We start from the raw sequence: 24628 nt of genomic DNA, 5'->3' as shown, positions 1-24628 counted from the left end.
TAGTCCACGCTGTTGCACTCATCGCTAGCAAGAAATTAACCTTTGTCCTGTGCACCCCATCTCAGGAACCTTGTGTGCTTCACAAGGCAAATTATATCAACCACTAAATAAGCATGGAAATTACATGGGTTTCAGGATAGGTTGAATTTTACAGCATTACGCTCGTGGCACTACATGTGAACACAGCAAGTTACACAGCCACAAAAAGTGAAAAGCATACCCACATCATCTTTGAATGAAGCCACAGACAATTTTAATTTGGCCTCAGCCCCTTAGGAAATATGATGGGATGTGGTTAAAATGGGAACCAAGAGCCAGTGTGATGGCAGATTCACAGCCTGCAGCGGTGCCCTGGTCAGCCAGTATCTAACATCATAAAAACAAGGCGCAGATACAATTAAGATTCTGCCTCTGCTAATAATCTCGGAGACTGTTTAATCAGCAACACCAACACGTCAAAGGAAAGGATGCCAATGCCTGAAGACAAATCTGTTTAACTCCAAGCCAGCTTTGTTTATTGCTAATAGTCTTCTTGCTAGAACTAAACCTCAAAACAGATAGAAAAGCTTTGAAGGGCCTGGAAACAACCACACGTTCAACCACTGGCAAAAAAATGTTGCTACAAGAACTGACTGAGCAGTTTGCCACACAGAATTTCAGAGCCGTGCCAGAGACCACATCTAGGTGGGGGTGAAGAGTAGTAGTGTGAGGGTAAACAAGTACGGGGATTAACCGAGGAATGATACATGCAGGCACGTGATGCCCTTTCCATGTGATTCTGCTGTGCCCCAAACATGACAAGGCAGATATCCCCCACTTCAGTGCACCCTGGGCCCACTGCAACTCAGAAATTCCCACACTCTGAAACACTTAAACATTTTTCTAAGTTGTCAGACTTTTTTGCCAGTTGCTCCAAACTTCTACCTGTCTTCTCTCACTTGATTGACTCCCTACTTCCCCTCTGCATTTCCCCTTCACCTCCATTCCCTCCTTCCTCTTTCCAATTATACTATTCCTTCTCCCTCAAAATAAATCATGGCTCTAACACACCACCTTCACCACCTCCTTGCCCACTCAGCTCGTTCATTCTCAACCCTTTCGTCACCACCCAGCTCTTTTGTCTCTGGAGGATCTGTGCCGAGTGGGTAGTCTACCTTGGTATGAGACCTAATGTAAACAGTTTCATTTCTGTTAGATTTTGGCAAAACTACAGCGAGTACCCTCCAGGCAGCAGCACACAAAACCAGGAGCTCTCTATCTACAGTCATGCTCACATGTACTCCTTTCACCTAAAAAGCTACAAAATTATCACCATTACAACCAACCTGTGGGCAGGGTCACCTGACAAATGAAGGATAAAGGTCTTTCAGGGGCCATTGGTGGAATCATTCAGACGTGAGAATTTTCAAGCTACATGATACTAATTTCTTTGATATCAAAGGTATAGAGTCAATCTTTTATCCCGGTAATCAGTTACCTCTATCTGCAAGTGACATCCCAACTTCATTGATACATCTTATAAAATTTATCAGTTTTCCCCCTTCAACCTGCACCTTACTCAATACTAGAAGTAATCAAATATAATTGTGAATTTCCAAGCTACAAACCACGTTTGTTGGATGAACTTCTTAACTCTCATATTGAGACACAAGCCATCTCAAACACGAGGACTGTTACTAGGAGAGGATGTCTTTATTGGTTTCTTTTCACATCTCGGAAACAGAATAGGGATCTGCTGAAATAAGCAGTGGATTTCATCTCCATCCCTGACAGACAAATCATGAAACACAAGAGCATATTTCCAGGCTGAGAAGGGAGCAGGAAAAAATGCCAGTGATATTAACAAAGAAAACAGGCTTTCTCACAGAATTCTGAATCCATTTTGGATGACCGTTCACAGGAGCCATTCAGATACAGCACTGAAAATCTGTATAATGATTGAGACGGTTCAGACTAACAGAATGCTTATGAGGGATTATAGAAGAAAATACAGATGTGGTCACAAGCCGAGACGGGAAACTGTAGTGTCTGTCATTACTGAGATGGAGGACGTGCTGGTGGTTGATGCCGCTGTGAAGAGAATTGAGTTGGGAGAAAGAGAGGAAAAGTCTTGGAGGGAGTCTTGGAGGGAGCAAATGAGGATGCAAAGAAAGCGATGCAACTGTTGTGGGGCAAAGGCAGGGCTGAACTTGGCCCAAGCTGGGATGTGTGAGAGCAGGATAATTTGAATTTCAGTGTATGAGCCTTCATAATAAAGGTACTACTGATAACAGCCATAGTGAAAAGTACAGAGAATAAAATTTTTGAAATAATTGTCCAAGAATTTCATATGGACCATATTGAATTGGTAATGAAGATGTAAACTTCAAGAAGAAACACCTGGAAGTCACATGCTCAAGCAAGATAATAGCTTCAGAAAACTATACCAGCTGCTAACTTGAGGTATTTCTGAATGGCTGATGATGTAGGCTTACTTATCTTTTATACAGCATTTGACATTCAGTGATATTCAATCAGCAAATTAACAAAAGACGAGTTCTCCTTAGGGCACTTATTGCATTGTGGTCTAATGAAAACTAACATTTACCATATGCTGTGTAGGGAGCATTTATTATTTTTAGTGTCCTAATCATTACACAGGTGCATAGAAGCAAGCTATCTATTTTGGGTAAATATATCCACCTCCCCAGCTACCTAGGCAGAAAAACTTGCCTTTTAAAACATGGAGTTTGATCGTTTTGCAGATTCAGTTCAGCTATCCAAAAGGAGAAGATACTTTGCACAGGTGAATACCACAGCCTAGTTATGAACTCCACAGGCTGGCACCAGTTAGAATACTCTCTCCTCCATGCTTCACCAGACTAGCATGTACATATATATGTGTGTGTATATATACGTATACCCTTCAAAGATGATGAACTTTAAAACAGAAGCGTTTCCACTAAAATCCTTATAAAGCTTTTGGTTGTTTTGCTAACATCAGAAAACATTCTAAGCAGAGTTCTGCCTTATGCTTCCCTCTGCTGCTTAAGACCCTGGCATCCTGGTTCTAAAACAACAAACATCTTGGAGAAGGACACAGTAATGGAAGACTGTGTCCGAACACCCCTTCATTTGCACCAGACACCCAGGCAGTTCAAAACAGCTAAATCTTGTATGCCTACAGGAGAGAGGGGCTTGGATTGTTAGGACAGTATTATCTTCCTCTATGTAGTTCTCTGCTTCTCTCCCATCTTGCTGGCTACCATGGCAGTTATTGCAATAAAATAAAAAAAAAAAAAAAGCTGACTTTTTCCGAACAAGTATTGTAGTGGGACTGGCCAATTCCTCCACAGATCAAGACAGATGCAAGTAGTTTCACTGTCAGATCAGTATTCAACGGGCTTTTGCTTTTGTTTCTGGCAGGTCTAGGAAGACTGTCTTTTTATAATTCATACTATTCTGATGATGTTCAGGAAGGTTATGGGATTAAGTTTCACAACTTTGAGATATGTTTGGTGACAAGATTAAGAGATTTGGGATTTAGGATTTATTTTGAATAAGAATTCTCTTTGCTAGACATGAAATCATCTAAGGACAAATGAAATGTTTAGGTGCTAAAGTAACACACAGTGTTTATCCTTTTCCTGATGCAGACTCATTGATAACTGATACAGACATGTATCTTGTACAGAATTAATGACTGGGTCTATAAAAAAAAACACAACCATGAAACATTCCTAGAGCACCCAGCTGCTAACATTTGATTATAATACAATGAAGTGACAGCTGACTTTTACATCGGAAGAGTAAAAAATGAAAGAAATAAATAGGCAGCTATAGTGTTACTGACAGGTATACCAAACAGTTAACTTCCCTACTTAGTAAGATGACTAATGACCTATATAACGGACAAGGATTTAACACAGACTGAAGAAACAACCACGGAAGGTCTGATCGGACCTGCAGGGAATGGTGTTGGGCTTTAAATAGTAATAGCTGTATTGTCATGCATAGGAGAGAGGTCAGATTTTCTAAACATTTTTCAGAATGCTGGAATACAATAACAGAAAAAAGACAAACCTGTTTTACACTCCTAAAATATTTTTTACATTAAGAGTATAACGCTTGAGAATGTAAATGCACAGGATGCTAAAGAAATATCAGTGTGACCTTACTGTAATTGTCTTCAGGAAAAAAATCCTGTACATTAATGTACAGCCGATGATATGTTCACCACTTTGGATTCTAAATATTTAATTATTATTATCATCTTTCTGCTGTAAAACTATTACATGCACATTCTGAAATTACTGACTATTTATAAATTTTTACTACTGAAATTCAGAAGTGAAGTAATATAGGGGGATATAAAGCCAACATCTCAATGCAATGATTCACCTTATTTTAGAGCAAGGCTTCATTTTTGTGGCTTACAAGACAAAGGTTTCTAAAGACCCCTGCGCAGGACAGGCTGTTTCTGAAGCAGCATATGAGAAGTGACAATATTGAATAACAGAGACAGAGTCTTGAAAAATCACAGACCAACCCAACGTTCTGTTAACATTAATTTTATAAAATACCTTACAAGAACAGATAAAGAACTTGAGCTTACATAATAACCAAAATTTAAAAAGAATGTTGAATAAAATATAAATTAATTGAACACATCACTAAGTTTGCCACATGTTAGACAAGTTTATAAAAGGCATTTTCTGATAAAATAGTTATCTGAAAGAAAATCCTTCAAAATGGAAACTACTGAAGTCCTTTTTCAAGAAGTCATTCCTAAAAGCGCTAAATTCCAGGTCAACAGGTAGTACCTGAATTTACTTAGAATACGGTGTTCATTTGCTTCAAAATTTGTCAAGCTTTAAGACACAAATTTAAATGCTTTCAGGTCAGAGTCATCAGTGCAAAGTAAAGCTTCAAGCTGAAAATGACAGAAGTATAACAGAAGAAATGATCCTGGTACAAAACTTCTTAAATTCACATTATGAAAAAAACTACCAGATGCACTCTCGAGATACTGAACATTAACAAATTTTACCAGTGGCCATTTTAGGCTTCCAGCCAAGCCATTAACACGGCTAGTCATGTTAAATTCATCTATTTTATCACAATTTCATTTTGTTTCCCCTCATAGTCTTTGGAAAAGATCCATGCTGCTGATGTCCACTTACTTTGTTCAACTTCTGCTTCAGCCAATTTGCTTAAAATGCAGCAATTTAGCCAACAGGAGAGGCCAACAGACATCAGAATGATGGTCTAAAGCCTGCAATGACATTTAATTGGAAGAAATACAATAGCACATGTTTCTGAGTTTAACCAACTTTGTTCATTCAAGCGCTCTCACTGAAGTCAGTCTTCCTTAAAGTTATATATGGGTATAACAAACTGCCAGGCTCAAACCCTCAAGTCTTTCAAAGTTTAAAATATGTTTAGAGAACTACGTTTTTAGAGAACTAGACTGCAGCCAGATTAATTTCTTTTAAGCCTATTAATTCCTGCAGAGTAAACATCAACACTCCAGCAAAGCAATTCCGCTCTGTTTGAATTTAAAACTATTAACAAAACAGGTTTGAAATAGTCTTCACGTTCCACTACTTAGAAGTGGTATTAGCACACTCATTTAAAGATTAATGGAACTCTTTTCAAGTTACCACTCAGAATATTGCTCGTGAAGCTGTTTTTTAAACACGTACTAAAAAAAAATAAGTGTCACTGGTGGTCACAACCAGAAAGGAGAAGGAAAAATTTTAAAACCTTAATCTATCAGGCAGCAGTTCCAGCCTCTAATTGAGACATAAGGCTGTCATTTATACTAAGCTGCTGCATAAAAATGAGAAAAAGAGTTCTCCGTTACAAGTCAAAATTTCAAAACTCAATATGCAGATTGTTTGTTCACTCTTGTAAAACGTTCTTTTTTCACTGTCGTCATTGCTATGCTGGCAGTTATGCTAGAACCTCATTTAAGTAATTCCAGTACAACCACGGTGTTTAATTTAACCAGTATGAATCATTTTGAATTTATAGTTAGCTAAAATGCCAGAGTCATGTTGTAAACAAACCAAATGAATAAGAGTGTTCAAGACTACACAAAACTTTTCCCCAATAAAAAGAGATTTACTTGAACTAAAAGCACGGAATATAACTTCAATCAAAACTTTGCATAAGCCGTACTCAAGGAATGAACATTTAATGGAAGTTGCAAATGCCCTCTTCTAGGACATAAACTCAGAATCATTTGCTTAAATCAAAATGGAACAGAAGCTCTTCCCTAAACCCTGAATTATCCTGATCATCTTGTATCACTGAAGCAGATTAATGATATAATATGCTTTGTGATGCTACAAAATAATTTATTTAATTCCTTTTAAGAATAAGGTCTTTGATGAAACGATGGACTTTGAGATATCACAGTAATTTCCACTAGGTGTTCCCAGTTATTTTGAATCCTGCAATTCAGCCATTTGCTGTCAATAAAAAAAAAGCCGTTAAAACAAATGCATTGGAAGCTGAGATCTGATCCTGTAAGTGATGCAACTTTTACCACTTGCTCTGAGTGAAGACCACCACTGACAGCTGGAAGGGAACAATAAATATATACCTCACACCCAGCTTAGCAGACTGTGAAAATTCTCATACACTGGTCACACCTCAAAAGGTGAAAATATTCTAACTACCGCATGGTTTTATCTTTTCAACAGTAATAAAAGAAAAGAAGATTTCAAAGTTTCCTGAAAAAACCAAGAAAGCAGTAATCTGAAGAACTATTTTGAAAATATATGGACTCTCAACTTTGAGTGTAATAAGAACAGAGTTGTTCTCTCTCTTCTAAAATCAGGAAGATTTTTAATTTGGCTTGCATCAATTCGGGCTCAAAAACAAGACGTCAAAGCCTGGAGTATCACTAACCACATAAAGCAAAAATGTATTTCCAACTAAGCAGCTGGAAAGTGAGTGAATAAATTTGGGTATTAAACACATACTTGTGAATAATAAAGCGTACAGAGGAGGAAGTTACTAGAGAACTTTGCAAAAAATATTGCTACAGTAGCATTAGGAATTAACAGTGCATCAAAGATTTAAAAAGTTTCCATGTTAATACAAACTGATCCAAGCCACAATGAACCACAGGATAATCACTCAAACAAAAAATTAACCGCATTCTACTTTACAGAAGCTAGAACTGGAATTTACCTGAATACCATTAATATGATTCAAAAAGATTCCTTCTAGTCTGGCATGCCTCAATTTACATACGTCAGAGAACTGCTGCCATTAGTGTGTAATCAAAACACAGTATTACCATGTGCATTTGGCTTTTTTGAACATTTGCAATCAAATACTCCAATTTGAAAGAGTTTTTACATGTCAGAACTCAGTATCACTGCCGCATGAAGTATTTTATTTGTTGGTTGGGATTTTTTTGTGGAAACTGTATAAAAGACCTTGAGGACTAGGTCATGGAATTAATGTTAAACAAAGCTGCCCAACATCACTGTCAAAATACCTTTAAAAAGGCAGTTCATAGACAGAAAAATGCATTTTACATTCAGATATTCCCTCTCTCAAAAGCAAAGGAATCTCAGAAGAAAAAAAAGTCAGTAGTGAAGGCCACATACTTTTTGCATTTGATGAACCGAAATGCAAAAAAGCAATTAAAGCGTCTCGTAAGAGGAAAAAAAACCCAGACACAGAACTTCTGGAAATGGATGATTTAGTTGATGGGGTGGTCAGCATGGAAACTGTTGGGAATGCTACAGCAGAACTGACCACAAGTACAAGGGAATATGAACAGGAACATAGTACAGGCATCAACTAGAAAACTGTAACTTGCCAACTTGTAAACAAGAAAAAGCATTTCACAGATTAAAAGTTCTAGGGAAGTAAACTTCTTTAAATTATTTTGTCAGTTCAACCCTGATTTAAAAAAGTATGGCTAGCAAAAATACATAAGCCTCAGCATATTTATAAGTCTTGATCAGAGCAGCCATGAGCCTTTGATAAACGGCTGGAAACAAACACCCTTCTATTAAGGATGAAAGAAAAATATTCTGTTCTCTTCTTTCTCTCCTTCCCCAATCCACACGTGTATATGTAGAATTCACACGCTCCAAGAATATCTTGACGCTGCTATAGATTGAGACGTGGGGAGACCGGTGGAGGAAAACAGACAAACTCCCTTAAAATACTACGGGCTACATCAACATTATTCTGGGCAATTTCAAGTGCCCTCTTGACTTCTTCAAAGGAATATCCCTCTCCCATAAGTTTTGCAATTTTTGCATCCACATTTTCCATGGAACTGTCAGAGCTGTATGCTTTCCTGTGGTGTATTTCTGGTGCAGTCCTCCGAGGAAGTGGTTTAGGGGGCCTGGCTGGTGCTTGTGAACCATCTGTTTCAAATAAAGGAGATAGAAATCATTATAAATTGGCTTAAAATTGTGTTATAAGTAGGTCAAGCCTCAAGAAGCAGTTTAAAAAGTAAAACCCTAAAGAAACATGAAAAGATATTTTAATGCACTGATATAGCTAATTTTAAAATTTGGGCAGAAGCTGAATTCCTCAAGAACATCCAAAATGGAAATAATGTAGTAAAATGCTATTTTAATAATATCATAGGAACATGCACGTTACAATCTGAATTATCCAAAGTTGGAAGAAAGTATCATGAAACTGCAAAGATGGTGAAAATAGCCAGTCAAAATTTTAAAGACTCTCCACTCCAAACCCACAGTGTGAGAACTTTTTCTTAGTTTGTTTAAAAAAAACCAAAACCAACCAAACAAAAACCAAACCAACAAATTTGATCACAATTTTATTCAGGACTCTAAGTTGTGCAGAAGAAGAATCCAGTCAAACATGCCTGAGAGAGAAAAATCCTTCACTTATTGGTACATCTTGCAGATTCTGTTCAGCCAGTTGCACTTGATTTCATGCATAGCAGCTATGCGTAAGTACAGAAATAACTAGTTTCTCAAAAAAAATCTCTTGCGCGCTTATTTTCACAGTGGCGAGAACAGAACATGATCCTTCCTTTCCAGCCCCCCTTTGGAAATATCTCCCCTTTCCTTCTCTTCAATGGAAAGGTTACCTTCACAGTTAACGCTGGTGCTAAGAATCATCATGTGCTGATGAAAAAATCTAATATTCAAACTTGCTAATCTTCTGAGAGTGAAGAGTTTCATGCTCAAGTAAACTTGGTGCTTTACTGAAACCTCTTTATCCTCACTGATTCCACAATAAGCAGCTTAAATACAAGCAGGCATAGAGCAGAAAACACTTTCAAGAGCAAAGTATTTAAAAAAAAAAAAAGTTTTTAATCCTTCAAAAAGGGTTCTAAAAAGTTTCATCGACAGTGACTTTGATAGATAAATTAGAGGCTGTGGTACTTCCTGTTTACTTACACTGCCAGCAATGGTGTTTTGCAGTGCTAACTACTTCAGAGACAGCTTTTAAGTGATGAAAGAACGTTGAATTTCTAGTACTGCTGTTTCAATGTGTTACTTTATCATAACACTGGATGGAGAGAACGGTAATTCAACTGAGTGCATTAAACACTTCAGATGAAGGAAAATAGTTCGCATTAGTGCACATCTAGCCAAGGTGTATTTTTCTTTCAACTTAGTTTCCATGCATTCAGATGAGTGTTGCTATAAATTTTAATTCCATTTCTTAATTCAGAGAAGATAAGCAAATAGTATTTCTAGCAAGACAGTCATATTCATATAACAAATGGATGAGAGTAGTTTGATTAAAAACTTACAGTTAGGGGCTAAGATTAATTTTGTTCTAATTTCATTGCCTATTTTCCTTGCAAATAGTTATGACAAAACCTACAGATAGTAAGGGCTATTTCATATTTGTTATGATTTTTTTCTCTCTGAAGATGAAAACAATTATATAAATGCTAAACATTCTAGTAAACACACCTGAAGCAGATCCAAAGTTCCTATGAAGCTGTGGAAGATCCACAAAACACACTTGTTTGAGAAATTAACTCAGGAAATGTGGTTAGTAACTAAAAACCAAATCAGAAACAAATTCAAGTTTCTCACTTCACTTAATTTAGGAAAATCAAGACTGTAACAGAAGAATATTCTTCATATTAAAAATAATGGTATAACAAATTAAAACCAATCAGTTTTCTTACACAAACATTTCAAACTGTTTTAATATGCACATTTCGTTATGGACTTCATTTCTATGGAGGATGAAACAAAATTAATTTGCAAACTTTACATTTTCCCCTGGGCTTGAAGTACAGAAGAAATTCCGTATGCATAGGTCAGATCTATGTAACTCAGTGTGTGAGTTACATGAGAGATTTTTTGCTCTACCCAGTCTAATATAGGCTTAAAACTGAAGTGATTTCTCGTATAAAACCTTCACTTTGATGAAGCTTCCAAACAAACTTTCTTAAGCAATCACATAATTTAGAAAGGTCATTTTTAATTCTGTCAGCAGATTTGCAGCATAGGCATTTTATTCTCACTACAGTGACATCTCTCTATAGCACAGATACTTTAAGATCTTCAGACCTCTCTCTCTAACCCAATTTCCATTATTATTTTTTTAAGCGCTGACATCTCTTTCAATATCTTCACATCCATATAAAATTTTAGCTGAAGCCGGCTATGACATTGGATCCTGAGCTTAAAGATACTAAGCCTAAGCTGCATGTCCATCTGGACACTGAGATAGAGGTATTTAAGCAGGACTTTCCTTCCCGACCTCCCATTCTCTCTGATGTTTCAGCCACTGTGGATGCCTAGCTAAAAATTCAGACAGATTATTTAATTGTGTAATTTAATCAACAGTTTCTACAACAAGGAGGTTCCTCTATCACTCACATTTCTGTAATTTGGCACTAGATTTAACCCTTACGTAACATGTTAGTATAAAGGCAGACACAGGCTCATTTAATAAGTGACTAAAAAGCACAGAAAAAGTTGTAAGGTGAGAGCTCCGTGGCACAGTGGGAGAAGGATATTTGTAACGATGTCAACTGCCTGTTCCTCTCTGCTGTCAAATGGCCCTCTTCTTTTCGTCCCTTGCTGCTTCTCCTGTATGTTTCCAGGGTCTTTCACCAACAGAAAAGTGTCAGAGAACCAGGTGATGAAGGCCTGCTGCGCAAGGCCCTCTCTGGAGCAGTGGCACACAGCTACACCTAATCTAATTGGGGTACAGGAACAAAGCACACCCAGGGGACATCTACATTAAGGAACTGCCAGAGCAAGGAGAAAGTGGGAAAGGAGTAACTACACATATTGGTTCATCAAGCTGTTGGGCGTGATCTTCATATTTTGCATTACTGTGGCACATTGTTCCCCTTCGGGTTAATTGAAATCCACCCTCAAATAATATGGCACATCCTCCCCCTAGCATTTCCATGTAAAGGAATTTAAATCTGCATGCAAGTGCTTTAATAAGGCCAGGTGAGTGAACAGGCAGCAGACAAGTGTACTTAACTAGCCATTTGAATCCATTTCTTATGGAATAGCTAAATTCAGTAAAATACATCAGATGCCTATATTAGAGACCTCATTTTCTTCTACCTTTCCCATATATCATTGTCTGTGCTTATGTAAAATATACTAACTATTAACAATACCTCCTTCACTTGCTTTTATTGTAACAATTTTAAGAAGTTCTATTTAGGAAGTTTGAAAAACCATGCCTTTGGGATAGTTAGGTGCATAGCGGAGAACTATTTCTTAAGTGTTACGTACTGAATACGTTGCTGAATTAGAATAAATTTCTCATTACGTGTTAACGATTCAGTTAAACATCATGACAGCAATCTTAAAAACAGTCAAACTGAAGCACAGAAGTTAAAGGACTCCTCATGCTACTCTAGGGAGCCAGTGGCTAAATTATAATTAGATTTTAGAGTGAACTACATTTCTTTTCCAGCTAGTTCAAAGAATCACCATGCGAAAGGGCTGAAATGAAGAATTTCCTAAGTGAACTGATTAGTTCCAAATAAATGCAAAAACAAAAGTTCTGAATAGAGTTACATCTCTAAATTGTCTTTTTAAATCGTAGATGAAGGTGAATCAGTTCATCCTGAAGCTCATCAGTTCTGTTCTATGGAATTACTGCCACTGTAAAAACAACTTTCCAATTAAGAGTATGACATGATCTATCACACAGTTTTCACTTAATTGAAGTTAAATTGAATATCTTGCTGTACATCATGCTGATTCAGAATGATATTTACAGCAAAGGTCGACACACGTGAGTGTTTTAGAAGATGGCTGTGGGAAACACACAGATAGAAAAGTATTTATTAAGGGACATCAGAAAGCTCAAAGATCTTAAGTAGCAAACATGTTGCAGAAATTTAAGAAAATTAAAAATTGTTCTATCACAGAATTGAAAGAATCGCAGGAAAACTCCGTAGCTTTAAAAGGTAGTTATAGCATTGTCATAATTTGTATTATAAAATAATTTAAAATGCCCTAAATAAATCAAGCTAACATTGTAAGACAAATAGATCCCACACAGTGTCACATATATAACATGAATTATAAATCAATTCTTTCTTTCCTAACAACAGGGAAAAAGAAAAAAAAAACAGAGAAACACGTTAACACGTTATATTAGTGGAGGTATCCTCCCAAAAGCACTACTATTTACCAAAGGCATCATACTAATTCTCAAATGTGCTATTCATTAAAAATTCTGTAGCACTCTTCAGGCTTAATTTCCCCCGTACTTTTAGTTGGAAAAATATATTCCTTTATTCCTATACCACAGGAGAGATGAAATACATATTCCTAAGAAGAAGAGGTATAATTACAATTAAAAAATGCATCATTTTCCCACTTGTAATTTTTGCAATTAAACACTGGTAATCATTACAATTGAAAGACTAGAGAAATAAGTCCCTTCATTTCTTTATGCATTAGAAAAGAGTTTTCACACACAATTCACTCTTATCTGGAGAACAAATAATGGTTCAAGGCATCACTTGGCTCTTTCTTTGTGTGGTCTCCCCACACAGCAAAATTACGCAGGTGGGACAATCCTCCCCCTTCCCCATATACCATGCACATTTAAAAGGAAAGATAATTTGTCTACAAATCAGTGAAAGTACTTTGAAATACAGGTAATATTTTATTTTATATTTTATAATCATTTAAATACATTTGAGTTGCCTAAAAACCATAAGTAAAATTTCTGTGGCAGAAAAATTGCTTCTACTGGACCTGTTCCATTGCAAATTGAAGACTGAATTTTAATTGGTTTTGGTTCTTGTTGTTTTATTAAAAAACATTTTAAAGTTTTCTCAGAACTTCACACAAACATTTTAGCAAAAAAGACCAGAAAATAATAATACTTTAGACAGTAAGCCTACTTTTTTTTTTTTTTTTTAAGACGCAATGAAACAAAGACAGAAGTGAGATGCGCGCGGCCCCCACAGGACTTCAGACCTCTTGTGAGCTTTAAAGATGGCAGAAAAATCTCTACCTTTCTCAAACACTAGAACTCCCATAAGCATTTAGTTTGGCAGCTGGTGAAATTGATGCCATAATATCTACACCTACAGACAACAGGTAGCCACTTCTACCTTTATTGCTGAACTTTAATCTCTGTTATCCTTTGATGATTTCATATTTTTGTAAAACAATATTACCATTGCCATTTGTTGCCCAGAATGACAAAAACCTTATTGGACTTCATGGATGAAAGTTATTTGCTTCATAAAGCTGTAGTTTTCTACAAGAACAGTTTTCCACCTTACCTGAAGGGGGAGGAAGTTGATCATAGTCTTGAGATGTTCGATTTGTTTTGACGTTTTCTCCAGTTACTCTACGAGCAGGTGGCAAAGGAACATGACCAGTTATTGGATCAAAATGGGGATCTGTAATAATAGAACAAAAAAGGGTCTTAGAATAATCAGAATTATTATTTCGGTGAGGGGAAGGGCTGATGCATAAGACCGAGGCTTAAAATAGCTTTCCGTCAGACAGAGAAGCCATGAATCCAAACAAAGGTGTTCCCCCACAGCATGTACATATGCACGTATACATTCAAATTCAACCCTTGCATAGTAGACACGTGTCTTGAAGTGACAAAACAAGAGCACAGCTCAAAGGTGCTCTATCCTGCACTGACCGTAGCTCTTCTGTTTACATCCATGAGGCACCTTTCAGTTACCCAACCCTGACACTGCTAGGATTGTGGCTGGCAAAGCATGGGTGAGGTTGCAAAGCCTGAAGCAGCACAATTAGAAATATCCCAGCTATTATTCAGTTTGGTTAGAAGCTGGCGACACTATGCTTTGCAGTTCACAAAGATGGCAGGGCAGATTTCCCATTCATACAGTCCCAGCTATGCGTAAATATTACAGGGACTGGTAAGGCCATGACTAGACTTTTTTCAGTTCTCTCTGCTGATTACAGGAATAGAATTTATAAAATGGAGAAATATATTGTCATGGCATATTGTGTCCTTTGTGCCCTTTTCTTTGTTGTTTTTGGGGTATTTTTGTTTTGGTTTGCTTTTTCTTTTGGATGCAGCTGAGCAAGTGTTAACATTATCCTGGACCTGGCTTCTGCTCTGGACTCATAAGAGTGTTTGTATATGAGTGCAACTTTTTGCTGTTGTTGATGATGAGATTATTATTCTAATCTGACAGGCTCTGATGGATAGCTGAGAAATCACCCCCCAAGACTTTTACAGAAAGCAATCATCAAAAACTCATCATAAATCATCTACAGCAGTTTATTTGACAAGATGCAAAGCAAGTAATATGGCTTTAGAAATACCATATGAATAAAAAAAGACCACACAACCACGTATGCCTAAGTAGATGTATACACTAATAAGATTAATTAAACTGCTGCTCTAAGATTGTATTCACTTTGCAAATACGAAGAACAATACAGGGCTGTAGCTACATTTTCCAGATGTTTAGTTAAGAGCTATTAAATGTTTTTTAACACTATCAGTGATACTTCTTATATTATTTGGAAATAACACTTAATACTTCAAAACTGCATGTTTCTGGAAAGTGCATACAGATTGACAGAGCTTGTGTGTGTGCATCTGTGTGAGGGCTTCTATTTTTCCTCTCCCTTCCCATTAGAACTGAATGGTGCAGCGCGTGTTTCTGCATCAGACGATACAATGGAGGCACCCATTCAGACTGGACTGAATAATAAAGACATTCCATAAAAGGTCATTCCGGTTCAACCTAAACTAGCTCACTTTCATCCCACAGCTAGTATCATTCACAAAGGTCAGCCAAACGGCCGACAACCTGCCAGGCTATTATGGAGTTGCATGTACTATCACCAAAACATTTCATTTATCCCTCTCCACGCAGCTTCTAAGAAAAATAGATTGGAGTAGGAAGACATCTAACTGCACCACAAGGTAGATAATCACTGAAAATATTCCTGGGATGGGTAAACTTAAGACACCAACATCCTTCGGAAGCTTCCACGGAGAAAAAGAAGTCATTTCATAGATATGCACTAACCCAAAAAAATTCTATTGTAATCTGTACCATCAGCAATGTATTCAACTTAATTAACCTGACAACCAAACACTTTTCAACGTAGGGACAAAATTGTAAAATGTGAACATAGGTTTTATAACTTTTACAAGCAAAATACCGGACTGAAAAATGTCATAGTGATTCATGGGGAGAGATAGGTGAAAAACTGGCTTATCAAAAAGGTTATGAACCACAGGTGCCTGCAACTGTATTCACAATCAATACAGTTTTGCAACAAAATTTTACAACAGTTCTAACAAAGCCGTAAGTTCTTTCCCCTTATTTTCTAGTTTTTCCCCAAGTTCCAGCTTGAAAATAAATCCCATGAATTATGTTTTACTATAGAAAACAATGGAATTGACAAAAGCATACAGACCAGTGTTACAGATTACAAGAGAAAACTTGGCACTTCACATGTAACACCTCTTACTAGAAGAGAGCAATTTACCAAAATGTGAATCCTGGTATAGAAACATTGATCTTATTTCATTACTTTGTGATAATGAAAAGTTAAGTCTTTATATTCTGAGTTGTTTCTTTTTCACCATTTAAAAAACCCCATCTTTTAAAATATTTTGTATAATGAAGTATAGACAAAACAGACTTCTAAAGCCTGATGACAACTTTATCACAGAACAGATAACCCTCTGAAGTAAAGGAAAATGAAATAAAATACGTTCATTCCTTGGTATTCCTACCAGAATGAAGGAACAGTTCATGCCCTGAAGAAGGTCGGCTTCCTGAGCCAGCAGGTTTTGTGTGCTCAATCATGCTGTGCCGAGCAGGTGGAGGTGGTGGTGGTAGTGAAGGGGGTGAGCTATCAAATGCATCTTCACCTGCATTTTAGAAAAGAATTTAGATGAGCAAAACTTAATTAAGAACTGTAGAATAAAGAGTGAAGGTTAAAATTTAGTTTTCCCTGGCTGCCGAGGCAGTCACTCTTAGGGTTCATCTAGCAGTTTGGTGACTCCAGTAACGAAATTATAAACCTGACTCTTACAATACACTGTCCTCTTCTAAAACGTGCTCCGAATGACCTTTTGCAGTGCTCAGTCTATTTCTGGGACAGGGGGAGTGATTTCTTTTAGTGGCTCAATTGCAAAGAGTGTATTATAATGAAAACTTTTACTGAATATCATTGTAGAATAACAGCTATGGTTCAGTGGCTAAGCAAAAATATTCATATTCAAACACCAATGCTGACTACGTTGAATCTGCTACATTTATACTGTGTGTTATCATTATCTGCTGTTCTACAGCTCTGGCCCCAGACATAAACTGAATTTTCTAGGGCTTGGCAAAAGCATGTATCCCTTACAGAAGGTGGTGCAGACAGGACTAGGGTTACCAGACAGTGTGATTTTTATGTGCTCTTCTGCCTTGAATTCTATGTGCTCTCACAACTCAGGAACACTTCAGAGACCAAGGAGAGTATAGTGCAGGAACATGGCAAATGTTCAAAAGGTTTTATGGAACCAGAAAATTGGATTATGACACATATACTACAGCCTAACAATCACGCAGATGAGTTTGTCAATGAAAGTGTTGATGGTGGCCAAGCACAGCCCCAGTATGTATGCAGAGCTCATTGACTTTTGTGTAGGAGTACAAAACAGAATCAGGTTGGAAAAGATAGCTTTTGGTGATTGTATTTGAACTGTCTCTTGATAGTGGGGGAAAAAACCCAACCCATAAACTTATTAATTTAATTTAGTTTTATTTGACTTAAATGCCACTTCTTTGGCATTCTTCTTTGTATTTGATAAAAGAAATGGAATTATTTAAGCTACAAGAGGAAAAATTGTCCACTCTTGCATTAAATTGCAATGCTCAAACTTCATACTAAGGGACAAAAAATTATAATTTATTTTGGGGAAAAATGGCTTTGCTTTTCTTTACAGCCTGAATACAGATTTAGTATGCCTTTTCATCTGTCTTGCATGATGGCTTATAGACAGATACTAAGTACAGATCACTGACACAAATATTGACTTACAGCTGTAATATTTAGCCCATAGCTTGTTTGGTACTCTTAACATACTCAACATTGGTTGTTTTTCAATGAACATGGCATTTGGTACATCTAGGCAACATTAACCATTAAACATTATCAGCAAAAAGTCTGCAACCTAAAGGGGGCACCAGAAGATCATAATCGGAGGGTGTCCTGTTGAGCAAAGAGCTGTGTTTTGGGTTGTCTCTGGTAGGAGGTCGTGCAGGTGGCAAAGGTACCGGAACAGTAGGTGCATCATAGACATCTCCTGAATGACACAATCACAAGAAGTGAATGTTTTCTTGCTGTACCCCTAGAACAGCACAGAGTAAATTTTCTTGCTAAATAATGAAAAATAAAAACATACCTAACTCTGGATGTTTTGATTTCTTCATCTCAGACATAGCACTGTGCGTCCCATTCGTTACTCCAGCACACTGACCATTCTCACACACCCTGAGGACAGACATTAAACAGGAATCAATCAACCAGTTATCCAAGTATTCATTCCCAGAATGCCCAAGTACCTGAGCTGACAGTCCATTATACGGAAACGAATGAAAGACGATAAGCTGCACCAATTTTTAACTTTATGTTTTTTATATTGAGAGCAGATAGGGGTTAACAGTCAATAAAACTCCTTTGAACTGATTTCTTGGATACTGACATGGCTTAAATAAGCTACTCAAGGCTGCAATACAAGATAGAGGAAGAACTAACATTAAATATAATCCTCACTTCAGAGCTCAGGCCATCAGTTTATTCACACAATTAAGTCACAGACTCAATCCTGTTTCACCTTCCCAGCTGTTGAATTTTCCCTAAGCAGAAATATGGTAAAGGGAAATGTGGATTTTGGTAATCATCCATGCTGAAGTACACAGAAAAGTCATCGAACAAAATAAAACAAAAACAAAAAAACCCCAAACAGAAGACCACAACACACCACTAGCAATAAAAAATTTCAACTAAACTCTTAGCCAAACATTAAAAAAAAATAAAAAAATTGAACTAGCCAAAGCAGTTTTGCAAGCATCTACTCATTTCTGTATCAAAAACCTGAGTCTCACTGTTACTTCTACCACAGTTTAAAATGGAAGCATATTACGCCCTCAAAATTAAACAACAGTATCAAATTAAATATGAACACCACCTAAACCAAACAGTACAAAGTTGCCTATAATCTCGTCCGAAAAATATTGGAGATTATTTTTGTAAGATGACTCTGTTCAAATACTGCAGGGAAAAACATAGAACAAAAGCCTTTTCATAATATTAAATATTGTTTAAATAAACGTGAAAGAACTGGGAAATTAATCCTGTCATTGGAAATGTGGACCCTGCATATTCAGAAAAAAACAGTGAGTTTCCTTGGAAAAAGGCCACCACGCTAAACAATTCCAGCTTGAAAATAAAAATCCCAACCCACCATGCACCATTATTACTAAATACTGGCAAATCTGTTAGAGCTATACACAGCTAAAATTTCAGATCTTGGGGTTTTACCAATAGTACGAACATTAATAAACCTATCGGCTTTGGCCATATGGAAAGGAGGGATGAATAAAGGTCTGGAATCATTTAAAATATATAAAGAGGAAAGAGGAAGTGAAATTGTGTTTGTGGTCCCAAGAGCTATAGCTAGGAGTAATGAAATCAATGTAAGAATAATTACAAGACTTAAAAAACAAAACAAACAAAAAAAATACTAATGGTAAGAGCTATTTTGTTATGAATTAATTTCCCCCGGGAAGCGGTAGAGGAAGCGTTGCTTCTATCTTTGAAATTAGAGTGGTTCAATCTCTCAAATGCAGTGGATGCAACATTTCCTTTGACTCCTCAGCATATACACTAAATAACTAAGAATATTTTCTACTTTAATTTGAATCTGTTCTGCATTTTCAATAATCTAACCAGCCACAGGCACTAAGATAACTTAACATGGCACCACTTCAGAAGTCTTCAGGTCATAATGAACCCAGTTAAGTGATCTGTTTAAAATCACTCTGAAATACCTGTTTATGCCAACAGTAAACACCAGAAAAAAGGGCAGCAAGTGAGCACTAACAAGCAAGCCTTCTGTCCTTCTCCTTTTGGAAAAAGCTTTATTAGGAAAACCTAGTGAAGGTAATACTGCACCATTCTTCTAATAGTAGCCTAATTATTAATGCTGAAATTCTTTCCCTCCATTTCTTGTTGCTGAACTTGCCCCATACCTGGGAAAAGATGATCAGCTGTAACAAACGAGACAATTAACCGATCTGCCAGAAAATAAGACTGTGAATCATTTTTTGTACTATTCTTGCAACATTTTTAGCATTGTCCTATCTACTGGTAAAAAAGCAAAAAGTCTTAGAAGTAATACAAATTTGGGTGTAGGATTGAAGAATGACATAGTTCCTAAATCACAAAACATCCAGAAGAAATTTTGTAGGCTCTTTAGTATACTGAAAACTAAGTATTATCCAGAACTGAGGAAGCAAAACTCAGGAAAGAGGTAAGAAAAGGTGACACTGGGGGGCAGAAGTGAAAGGTACTAAAAATTTATGACAATTAAAAAAAATAATAGAAACAATTGCTAACAGTTTTGCTAAACGATACTGAAAAGTTAAGGTTTTATTGGCACTCCCCTCCCCATGAGATTAAAAGAAGTGCATTAGAAGAATACAGCATTAACCAGAATGCAAGATACTTTTTGAAAGCTTTACCTCGGTTTTCACATCTAAGCAGTGACACTAGTTAAAAGGAGACTTTTTAAGTATATAGAACATCATATATATTCACATACAAATATTCAGTAGGGTTTTTTTGGTTTTTTTTTTTAATGCTTAGGAGAATGGTTTGTTTCAAGTTAAAATTCTCATTAGCATATATAATAAGAAGAGTTGAGGGTTTTAATAACAGAGCAACCTGAATGGTAAAGTTTTTTCTGTAGCAAGTTCTGGACCAATGACAAAACACCCACCATAAGTGCAAGACCAAGCATGCTAGCTAAAAAATAAACTAAAAACTACAAAAACCCCCTTTGAAATCAGCTTTACATGTACAGACTCTATTACTAATTCTAACAACCTGGTGAAATGCTCTACCAGCCAACTGAAAGTACTCAACTCCTTTTTCTGCAAAAGAAAGATACTGGAAAAATTAGAAGTTTTTAGTTTTCCAGCTAGTTATTTTCTCAAGAACCTTTCAGGGTGCATCTAGATATTAGCATTTTAGTTCAGGTCAGGAGTATGAATTGAAACAGATCTCCACAAGTCATCCCCACTGTGGTTTACATTGCAGAGGGGTCTCAGAGCATGCAGTCTCAATTGCTTCTGGATGTTGTTAATTCAAAAGATGTTCTGCAAGAGCTCATCCAATCTACTGCAACTACTGAGCAGTACTCCAGCCACAGGACCATGTGAAAGCCAGGCTGAATTCAAAACTTTCCAAAACATACAGTGTGGATGTGGGGTCATTGGAGTTAATTAGTCCCCTCTACAGACACAATTCTATTGAACCACGCTTCTTACTAACCTAGACAGGGCCCTCAGAAGCTGCTAAACCAAGGTAATCTGACCAGATACTGCTCTCTTCTGTTGCAGACTACTTCGTGCCTAAGAAAGGTTACGTCCTGTGTAACTCTAGTCATGCAAGCAACTCAGCCTCTATTAGATGACTTTCCATGGTACAGAAAGACACTCCCAAGCAGAAGCACAACACACTCAGATAAAAAATGGCACAGGTAAATTTTTTTTTCTTTTTTTCTTCCCATTTTTTTGCTTGGCCAACATTGAGAGTTCCATTCATCATTTGTTTTGTTTTGGTTTTTTTTTGCTTTTTAAAGTCTCATAGGGTTGATAGAAATTTAAGTACTCAAGAACATAAAGTTCAGACAACTGTGTAATATTCACATCTATGCAGTGAAGATTGGATCAGCATTTCTAATAAAGACAGAATTTTTAACCTGCATGCAAGGAGTGATCAGACTATGACCTTTTCTCCGCCTGTTCTAAATGTCTGATTAGAGAGGTCTAAAAATTGTAAGTGGCTAGTTTTGGGATGAGAGACATGTCAAGCTTTATTGATGGTGGGTCCTTGACATCACATTCTGACAGAAAGAAAAAAATGGCAATATGTCACCGCATTTTTTTAACAGCAGAAGGGTCTGAACTTTTTAGATCAATGCTTGATCTTAATATCATACTTTTGACCTATAAGACCAGTAGAAAATGGTCCCCTCTTTTGCCCAAGACTTATTCTCTTAATTCCAGACATTCAGAACTTCTTTCTGAGTCAAAGACCAAAAAGTTCACCAGGAATGACACAGCCTTCAGTTGCCATGTTCCTTGGCTCCAAATCTTCTTGCCATAATCCATTAATATTAATAATTCAGAACTGTGACAGTTTGGAGGTATTATTTTAGAACATGTTTAAAGCAAGAGATATATTCTATCTAAATTTAAAAAAAAGGTTCTCTTCCTGAGAAGCACAAAGAAAATATACTGTGAAACAGGCTCAAGCAGCCAAAAAGGCACAGTGCACATGGGAGAAAAAAAGAATAACAGTGTGTACATCCAGCTGCCAATTCATGTATTTTTCAGTACTGTGTTGCTTCTTAAAATGAATTATATAACATGTGAAAGTTTAAGATTTTCAAAGCTGACTTTAGGAATTTCAGTCACACAATTCTCCTAAAAATTAAATTTGCAACTGTTGTGGGGACTGAATCTCCTGGTCAGTTCTGAGAACCTCAACCTAAGAGAAAAAACAATGAACTGCAGAAACGGTATTCAAAAGCAAAAAATACCCAGAGTTCTGACACAACAGAGATAGAATAAAGCGAACCTCACAGGTTTGGGACTGAGGTGATCGTCAAATGAAACAGAGGCAAAAGTAATCCAAGCTTGAAAAGATAAGACATTTTAGAAGGCAGGCAAGCTTAACCATCGTTATAAATGTTGAATCCAGTTAAATTTTGGAAAAGGAGAGTTTTTGTAAATAAGCTGTCTTCAAGGCTGCTAAATGACCTTACCGAGCAAGAGGTTTTATATTATGACTATGAGGTGTTTGTGAGCTCAGTATTACAGGATGCGAAGAAGGAACTTTGTATTCATCATCATCATTTGTCTGATCCCTTGACTTATCAGACAAAGAATTTGCTGAAGGAACAGGGCACCTAAGGAAATGAGAAAAAGATCAGTTTTGCTTTAACTGTTACATAATTGACCTCAGTATAATACAGAATATACTCTTCTTTAGCCTAAACATCCTCACTACACATCTGCTACGTATAAGGTAACAAAAATACCATGTCAAACTAAAACTTGTAAGGCTATTGGCTGTTTTCGTCACTGAGAATGCATAGAGAAAAGGGCATCTGACCTTCTAAGAGTTAAACAGCTACTTTAAGCAAGCACAATATAACAGAGAATTGCAAGGAATTAGAGCACTAAATAGGCACTTAGAAGGCTTAACCTGTTTGCACTTAGCAAAAGAACTAAACAAAAGTTAATACAGGGCAAAAAGTATTTAGCAGGGCTCAGTGAGGCAGCGGACATTCACCCTTTAACCTGAAGTCTTGTTCCAGCCATAAGCTTATGGAACTCTCAGCATTTGCCTGCATTTTAAGTTATTTTTACTTCAAACAATAATTGTTTTTAATTATCCTCCCAGACAGGGAGGACAATTTATATCACTTCTTGAAAGCAGTGGGAGCCCAGGAAGAAGGCAGACTTTACAATGTCCTCTTACACGTAAAAAGTTCCGTTGTGGAAAATACTGCTGGATATGAGATTTCTTTTAAAATGAAAACTTAACTCCTACTATCTGGTTTTCTGTTATATGAGTGTAAACAAAATGATGGGCAAAAATTTCATTTTAGCAAGCAGTCTTGAGAAAGTAATTTTATTAGATATTAACAAGCTTAACATATATTTTGGCCTTCATAAAATTAACTAACTAGGTTATAGATCTAGCAATCAACACCATCTGCTCTTTTATAGATAGAGCCCCTCCATTTATAACAATTACTCTAATACATTAAGACAAATAAGAAACTCACAAAACATCTGAAATACAAAAGCTTACATTAAGGACTTAATTCACCTTCAACTTGATCATACATGAAAACCAGAAACAGAAGTTTGATTCTTCAACTAGCTGAACATGAAGAGCAATAAGTGTATAACTTCAAAAATCATCTGGATATTATATTATGCAGTAAATAGCACCTTTATTCTTTGCCACAAAAAAAAGCCAATAGCTGGTGGACCTTGAATAAAGCAGCACATCTGCCCCCTTCTTTCTCTGTTCATTTTTTTTTCCTCCCTTTATTTATTCATTTAGTGACTGGCGTGTACTCACGGCAGTTAGTTACTCAGTTTTGTTCACAGAGTACCCGGATGTTCTGAAGTCATGCAGCATCATCTACAGTAAATAGTGAAAGACGTACGTTTTTCCTTTGTGAAGAAGTGTGCTGTGTGAGTCAAGTGTTGCTTGTGTTGAAAAAACGAGGAGAGAGGCCTGGCCTGTCACTTCAGCTCTTGCCCTTATGGTAAAATCAAACTAATTAGACCACAGGAATAGAAAGTATGTCCACTCCAATCTCACATTTCCTTATGGTCCTTAAGAACTTCCCTAAACGATGTATGAGGTAGATGTAGCTTGTAATGCAGCGTGTAGTTCTGCTCAGGGGCCATTACCGTACTTTCAAGCCACAAATCAAAATGGCTGTGGATGCGTTGCACATCTTTATTCAAGGTCCACCAGCTGTTGGCTTTTTTTTGTGGCAAAGAATAAAGGTGCTACTTGTGCATATATAAGCCTGTGTTTTTTGAAAGTAATCACAAATTGAATTTCTGGCTTCTGCAGATAGCAATGTTTGAAATATTCATATCTAGACCGGAAATGTCCAATACTGACCAATACCCAATGTCCAATACTGACCAAACCAGGTTGGTAGTATTTTTTGAAGCGCTCTTCAAAGACTATTATTGGGAAAAAACGACCCAAAACCCCCCTTCTCTGAAGGCCCTATCTGAAGCTGGTTACAGGAAAGATTTTGATTCCTGGAATACTGTGAATTAAGTTAATTTTTTTAAGGAAACCTACCGAGTAAAACTGAGAGCCTGATCATCACCTGAAATAAGTACAGC

General features: G+C 36.8%; 1 protein-coding gene across 7 annotated transcripts in view; it reads right to left on the bottom strand.

The window, feature by feature from the left end:
- Window positions 1-4534: 4534 nt before the first annotated feature.
- Window positions 4535-24628, bottom strand: part of CBLB (Cbl proto-oncogene B) — a 133213-nt gene continuing 113119 nt past the window's right edge. For 4 of the 7 annotated variants that reach the window (XM_054188516.1, XM_054188513.1, XM_054188518.1 and 1 more), the window contains 6 exons: window positions 22507-22650; window positions 17857-17945; window positions 17626-17757; window positions 16195-16332; window positions 13736-13855; window positions 4535-8381 (listed from right to left, as the gene is read on the bottom strand). In XM_054188516.1, the coding sequence (XP_054044491.1) occupies window positions 8119-8381; window positions 13736-13855; window positions 16195-16332; window positions 17626-17757; window positions 17857-17945; window positions 22507-22650 (886 nt within the window). In that variant the 3' untranslated portion in view covers window positions 4535-8118. The remainder of the gene's footprint in view (window positions 8382-13735; window positions 13856-16194; window positions 16333-17625; window positions 17758-17856; window positions 17946-22506; window positions 22651-24628) is intronic. The other 3 variants (XM_054188514.1, XM_054188515.1, XM_054188517.1) reach the window with 3 other exon arrangements.

Source organism: Rissa tridactyla, chromosome 1 (assembly GCF_028500815.1).
Source record: "Rissa tridactyla isolate bRisTri1 chromosome 1, bRisTri1.patW.cur.20221130, whole genome shotgun sequence".
NCBI lineage: Eukaryota > Metazoa > Chordata > Aves > Charadriiformes > Laridae > Rissa > Rissa tridactyla.
The sequence above is the reverse complement of the archived record's forward strand: the minus strand, read 5'-3'. Positions and strand labels throughout refer to the sequence as shown.